Genomic DNA, 6,408 nt, shown 5'->3' with positions numbered 1-6,408 from the left:
ACGTCACATTTGGTTATTGCAAGAAACATAATACGCCTCACTTGAGGTAGAAACAAAGAACAGGCTATTAACACTGCAACGGATTTTTAAACTAAATCATTTTTGTTTAAAATAAAAAAAAAATGTGAAAAAAATATTGATTTTTTTATATGCTCTTTTTACTGTATATATACATACTATACGCTAGATCTTTTATTTCCTCCAAACATGGAGGGCAAACACATAATAAATTACAAACGTTATGTGAAGGGAGATTTTTAGATGTAAAAAATAAAATCCATCGAAAGTGTAAATGGCGATTAAAATAGGAGAAAACATATGCATATAATACACTAGAATGCACCATCTTATACCAAAATAAAAAAAATAGCCGATATTTTGTTGGGGCCTCCATACCGAATTTAAACTATATATATTTTAGGGTACTGTGTCTGAGGTTGCGCCCCTTCTAAAGTCAAATCCTGGATCCGCACCTATATAATAAGCTTACACGTATACAGTTACATAATATGGTTAGAATACATAATAATCATCAAACTTATCATCAGAAACAAAGCGGACAGATATCATGTCTGTGAATGCAATGTCGAAAATTGGGACTAAACTGATTTAAAGAAGAGTTTAATGACATCATTTTTACGTTGCCAAGATAGTGTCCTTGCACGCATTCTTGTGTAGCGACGACCATGCATGTTGATATTAGTTCAGGGCGTAAGATAGGTGAAATAACTGCACCTCCTGTAGAGTTAACCGATTTACTGGCCTATTACAGTTTAAAGGTAATCCAGAGCATATAGAAAAACAAGCATTGCTCTGTAAGCACAATTTTGTAAGTAATATGTTAAAACTAGGTTAAATATTCGATATGGATACGTTCAATACGTTATGCATGCGTCCAATATATTAATACTGTTGACTTGTCGATTCTTTTGCGGGGGCATATGACTACGTGTTGACAAAACTTTATTATTTCTTATACGCTAGATTTGAGATTCTCTAAAACGTCATTTTGTGACTGCACCATAAATGGCAGCAATCAGCCACCGTAGTTAAGACCTGCATCATTAGAAATTCATCAAACAGCTCGTAAATTAAACACACTGAAGATAACTCAACACAATGAATCCAAGTAGATATTTGCTGATTTCTGTGCTTTCAAGCTGCTTCATGATTGGAAGTATTGCCAAAAGTATGGTGAAAAGACAAGGTAAGTTTTTACTTTATTTCTTGCCTCTTATTTTATACATTTAAATATGTTTAATGCAGTTGTTAAACGATTAAAGATTTACTCTAAGAGACGCAAAGATCGTTGCAAGGCATAACCATCATCATCATCAGCATCATCATCATCATCATCATCATCATCATCATCATCATCATCATCATCATCATCATCATCATCATCATCATCATCATCATTATCGTCATCGTCATCATCATCGTCATCGTCATCGTCATCGTCTTCGTCATCGTCTTCGTCGTCCTCCTCCTCCTCATCATCATCGTCGTCGTCGTCATGATGATGATGATGATGATGATGATCATCATCATCATCATCATCATCATCATCATCATCATCATCACAATGCGGACGATTTTGGTAAATTATTTATGAACTTAAAATAAGTTACGTTTTGTAAAACATTTAGTTAAAAGAACAGCATATAAATGTTTCTTCTGAAATATATGTCTGATGTTTAATTTTTTCAAAGCACCAACGTTCACCAATGGTAACGAGGTAGGCATTGTCGGCGCGCATCAGATTACGGAGGCATCCGGTCTGGCGGCGAGCCGGAAACATCCTGGTACCCTGTACACACACAACGACCACGGACATCCGTCGAAAATTTACGCCATAAGGTTTCAGGAAATATATGTCATTTTTTATTTACATTCATTTGAGATAACCCTTTACAGGTTTGTTTTTTGGTACAATTATATATAAATATATCAACATTATTACAAGTATACAATGAAGTGAGCGACATTATTAAGAACTGTTTTATTTGGCATACGATAAGCGGATACCCAGTTCCATTTCTTATCCAAGTTCATAGAAGTTGTCAAAGAATTTAAATATGCAATATATGTTAGGTTCTTATTAGCTATAAATAAGCATACACACTACTACATGTACCACAAGTTTGTTCTAAATGATCAACAAGCTATCTAACCAATATTTCTTTAAGGGGTTAAAGTTTAGGGTTCGTGAAAGTTAGAGCAAATAGAAAGAGTACAACTTATTTTTTCTTTAAGCGATAACTAAATCAATCAAGAGCAATCCTATTTGTTGAAAAAACTTGTACCAAACATATTTCCATCGATATTCAATAGAAATGATCTGGACACGAATAACAAAAAATAACTAAAACAAAATAAATATTTATACTTTATCACTTATTGTGTATGTATAAAAGTTAAAGCTATGCGAATTCCTTCCGTAGCTTGGTAGACTCGTGAATATCAAAACATAATACTTAAAATGCCAAAGCCTAAAAATTTGCACTAAACCTTCGTCCTTGTAATTAACATAATAAATACTAACAAGCTTGTGCAAAAGGGATTTTCATGTTGTCAGTTCGACGGGTGATCTGTTGGCCACCTTCGACATCACTGGGGTAACCAACAATGACTGGGAAGACATCGCACTCGGGGTTTGTGCACCAGGCAGCAGACAATACTGCATCTACGTAGGTAAGACAATGTAAATACTAGCCCAGCAACAAAAAACTTGTTGTGATCTCAGGAGATGACCAAGGTATCAAGGTTATGTTATAATAAAAATGTTAAAAACTGAATAAATTATTGAATGAATTTCTTGAATCGTTAAACTTTTGGCAGAGTTGTCGGAATTGAAATACATCTTGTAAGTGAGTGTTCGTTCATTAGCTTTGTAATGCTGTTGTACTGGTGGTTTACCATACCACAATCGGCCGAATCTAAATATAAATGACATTATCTCAGGGGATTTCGGCAACAGTGGGCATGGCGCTTTAAACAACGTGTTCCGGTTCCGGGAGCCGGACAATTTGGTTGACCAGTCCATAGTTGTATCACAGACAGACAAACTCATGTTCACGTACGATATAACCTGTACCTTGTACTAAATGTTATCCATCGTCTTACATCCCTGATATTATAACGTGTTCCGCTAGTCTTCAAAAACACATTGAAAGTAACATTTACCAACCTCATTTAGTTGACAGTCAAAAATAATTCCGTTCACTCTCATGTTCGATTTCACGTACATTCATATTTTTTTTATGTTGTTCCTACTACTTGTTTGAGCATTGCTCCTGTAGGTGGAGCGAGCCGGACGCTGAGACACTTATGGTGGACCCAGATGGAAATACATACATCATCGCCAAGGGCCACGCAGGACACAGGACCATAGCTCAGGTACGCTAGCTCCGGACGACGTTAGTATGCCACATTAGATAGGAACTTAATACATCGTATTCATAATTAATTTTAGCAATTCAATTATTTGACATTTATTTTGCATATGTTTTAATATACTCTGAACAATGTTGACACTTCAAGAAAAGAAGGTTATATCAAATTATTGATTAAATTCAAACGGTATTGACACAATAAAAAATGGTAATTCTCTGCATTAACACGATACTCTCTTGCACTTTTACTACAACACAAGATTAGATGTCTTTCGCGGATATATTCCTATGAAGTCAAAATGTATCCCCCGGATTTCCTTCATTCACGGTGGGCCCATTTTTCCGAAAGTTTGTTTAAATCAACAGCGTTGTTAACGGCATCGTTGTTTTCTGTGAATTCGTTTCTGCGCTAGTTTACCGGATACACGCAGTAGTTCTAACAATTTTTGAGACGACTGTTCCAGCAGCAATGCTGTATTGGATGCAATCTGGTCATGACCAATATTAAAACAATCATCTGACATGACCATAAGTAGTACGTTAATAAAAATGATATTTTTTTACCTTTCCGATTTATGTTCAACGAATAGCTTCCAATGTCGGCCTGGGGAGCGGGGTCACGTGTGTCCGTGACGTCATCAGCTCAGTTGAACATTGACTCCACCCAAAATGACCCAGTGGGCGGAGATATCTCGCTTGACGGGAACGCCATTCTTATCAAGGTACGAGTATTCGTAGCGAGGTTAATCTGTAGCATTATCTACCGTGACGGGTTCACAGCTAATTATTAGACATCTCCTAACAAATATTAAAATTTCAATGGCATCTCAGAAGATTTTTGATATCAACTTGTGTGACTTGAACTTTTTCTATACTCAACCGGTGCACCTCGGCCATTTTCCTTCGAAATGGTTTACAATGTCAGAATTCTTAACATTTAACTACGCTGCAAGTATATCGCATAGTTATTTCATTTTAGCAGTTAAGCCTAAAGACTTCACTCTTAGGAATTGAATTATTATTGCAATAATTCATTTCACTGGGAATAAATTTGATCTTAGTAATAAAAATTACACGTTAAAACACTTCAAATGGATAAAGATATTATTACTAATTTTACGATCTTCTTTTACTACTGCACCGGCATACATTCGAAGGTCGTCGTAGGGCGGAAAAGGCCGAGGTGTTCCGATTGTACTAAACTTGGAAAAGCTGAATACATGTAGTTTGAAGCCAAAATGTTTCCTCTCCTCATGCTCATGCGTGTGTACAGTCTCTTCAACAATCCTCGTGGCGAATAGTGTATGATATATTATTTTTATGAGAAACTGAAACACATACGACTATATATATATATATCCGTAGACACACGAGGCGATCTACTACTGGGACGCAAGCCGTAGTCATGACTACATTGCCTTGTTACAACAGCCGGGAGATAAGGTTCCATATATCCATGAACACCAGGTGAGCACTGTGATAGTTTCTTAAATTTCTTTGTACCGTTTAACAAGTATACAAGGAACTTAAAAAAGCATGCTTAGCCTTTTTTAGGAATAAGGAATATACATTTTTGGGCGGAAAGCACAGACATTTCTACAAAGTATGTAAACTATTGAAGATCCTTATACGTATTTGGGAAATATGTCAGCCAAACATCGGATTACTTACACTAAAAAGAGAGCAATGTACTTCCCAAACCAACAATACCCGAATATAGTGCACCCAGTATGATCTTTTTTCTCCAGGGCGAGTCTGTATGTTGGGACGCCACAGACAGCGGCTACTACACCCTTGGTGAGGGAAAGAATGAACCGCTTTACCACTACGTCCGTGTATGAATACGGACATCATACGTTGCTATGAAACCATAACTACTTTCTGATGTGAATGAAGCAATAAATGATTGTTTGGTTTAAACTTATATGTTTTACAGCGATTGTGAAACAAGTTGTAACAGCTTTATATTAATCACGCTCGTTGGCATGATTTTACGCGAGTGTGTGTTGTTGGGGAAACCAGAGTACCCGGAAAAAAACACTTATCCGGCTTGGTGACCACAAACCAAACTCATATGCGCCATGGCCGGAAATCAAACCCGGACCATCATTGGTGAGACGCTCTAACTACTGCGCTCGACAAACAATGTTAGATTTGAATGATGATACTCAACAATAGTAACTGTCACGGGAACGTGACGATTGCCCCCACATAGGTCTCGTCAGACGGATGATATATACTTGGAAAACAAACGTTTGATGAATAAAGAGATCGATTTAAAAAACAACAACAATATATCCCATTATTTCATCAGATCATTGACCTTGAGATTAGTTATGAGAGCTAAACGTTTATACGCGACATGTCGTTCATGTTATCTACACTTTGTGTCCATAAAACACGTATTGACAACGTTATGACTGAACCATAACGTATTGCTTTTTACCATTCCGTACAATATTGATCTCCACGCGTGACCCTGACCATTGTACGAAGTTATCTCAACACGTTTTGGCTACAGAAACCAAGACCTTCCCGGCTGATTTAAGTTGTGACTGTCATATGACCTTATACCGATCTTGTCCAGGTAAACATTGATTGACACTGATCCTCTGGCCAAGTTTCAGATTTGGTCAAACATGTGGTCTGAATGATGACTGTACATAGTTACATGCATGCTGTCTTTATGAACTGACCTAGTACCACGCTTTTGTTTTCCACATTTCCAACTATTGAATTCGTCATAGTTAATGCGGCCACGTTTTCTTAAGAAATCAACTTCATCATCTCAGTAAGAAGTCGACAATGATGATCATTATAATAACAATTATTACCGATAGATAACACGTAAAATTGACGAAGGTGACGAATATCATATTGATGATGGTGATGAAAATAATAATGATTCACAGAACTTGTTTTCTAGAATGAATAAAAACTAGAGATTAATATACGTCAAGTGTGACAATAATTTGACCTAGTGACCTCATTTTAAGCCCGGATGGCTTAGTAT

General features: G+C 36.6%; 1 protein-coding gene across 1 annotated transcript; it reads left to right on the top strand.

Moving 5' to 3' along the window:
* The first annotated feature begins 869 nt into the window (after nucleotides 1–869).
* LOC128206890 (uncharacterized) lies at nucleotides 870–5,319 on the top strand. The gene is made up of 8 exons (XM_052909601.1): nucleotides 870–1,207; nucleotides 1,713–1,860; nucleotides 2,579–2,694; nucleotides 2,965–3,079; nucleotides 3,303–3,399; nucleotides 3,986–4,117; nucleotides 4,761–4,862; nucleotides 5,144–5,319. The coding sequence occupies exons 1-8, from the start codon at nucleotides 1,120–1,122 to the stop codon at nucleotides 5,234–5,236; spliced, it is 891 nt and encodes a 296-aa protein (XP_052765561.1). The 5' UTR covers nucleotides 870–1,119; the 3' UTR covers nucleotides 5,237–5,319.
* Nucleotides 5,320–6,408: the final 1,089 nt, after the last annotated feature.

The sequence above is a fragment of the Mya arenaria genome, chromosome 10 (genome assembly GCF_026914265.1).
Source record: "Mya arenaria isolate MELC-2E11 chromosome 10, ASM2691426v1".
In the NCBI taxonomy this organism is placed as follows: domain Eukaryota; kingdom Metazoa; phylum Mollusca; class Bivalvia; order Myida; family Myidae; genus Mya; species Mya arenaria.
The sequence above is the reverse complement of the archived record's forward strand: the minus strand, read 5'-3'. Positions and strand labels throughout refer to the sequence as shown.

What these genes read in the sequence shown, in the direction of transcription:
- LOC128206890 (XM_052909601.1), top strand. Translation starts at nt 1,120, where the DNA reads ATGAATCCAAGTAGATATTTGCTGATTTCTGTGCTTTCAAGCTGCTTC. An exon ending in TCGAAAATTTACGCCATAAG is followed by an intron (nt 1,861 to 2,578) that starts GTTTCAGGAAAT and finishes TCATGTTGTCAG; the next exon opens with TTCGACGGGTGATCTGTTGG. An exon ending in ACAATACTGCATCTACGTAG is followed by an intron (nt 2,695 to 2,964) that starts GTAAGACAATGT and finishes ACATTATCTCAG; the next exon opens with GGGATTTCGGCAACAGTGGG.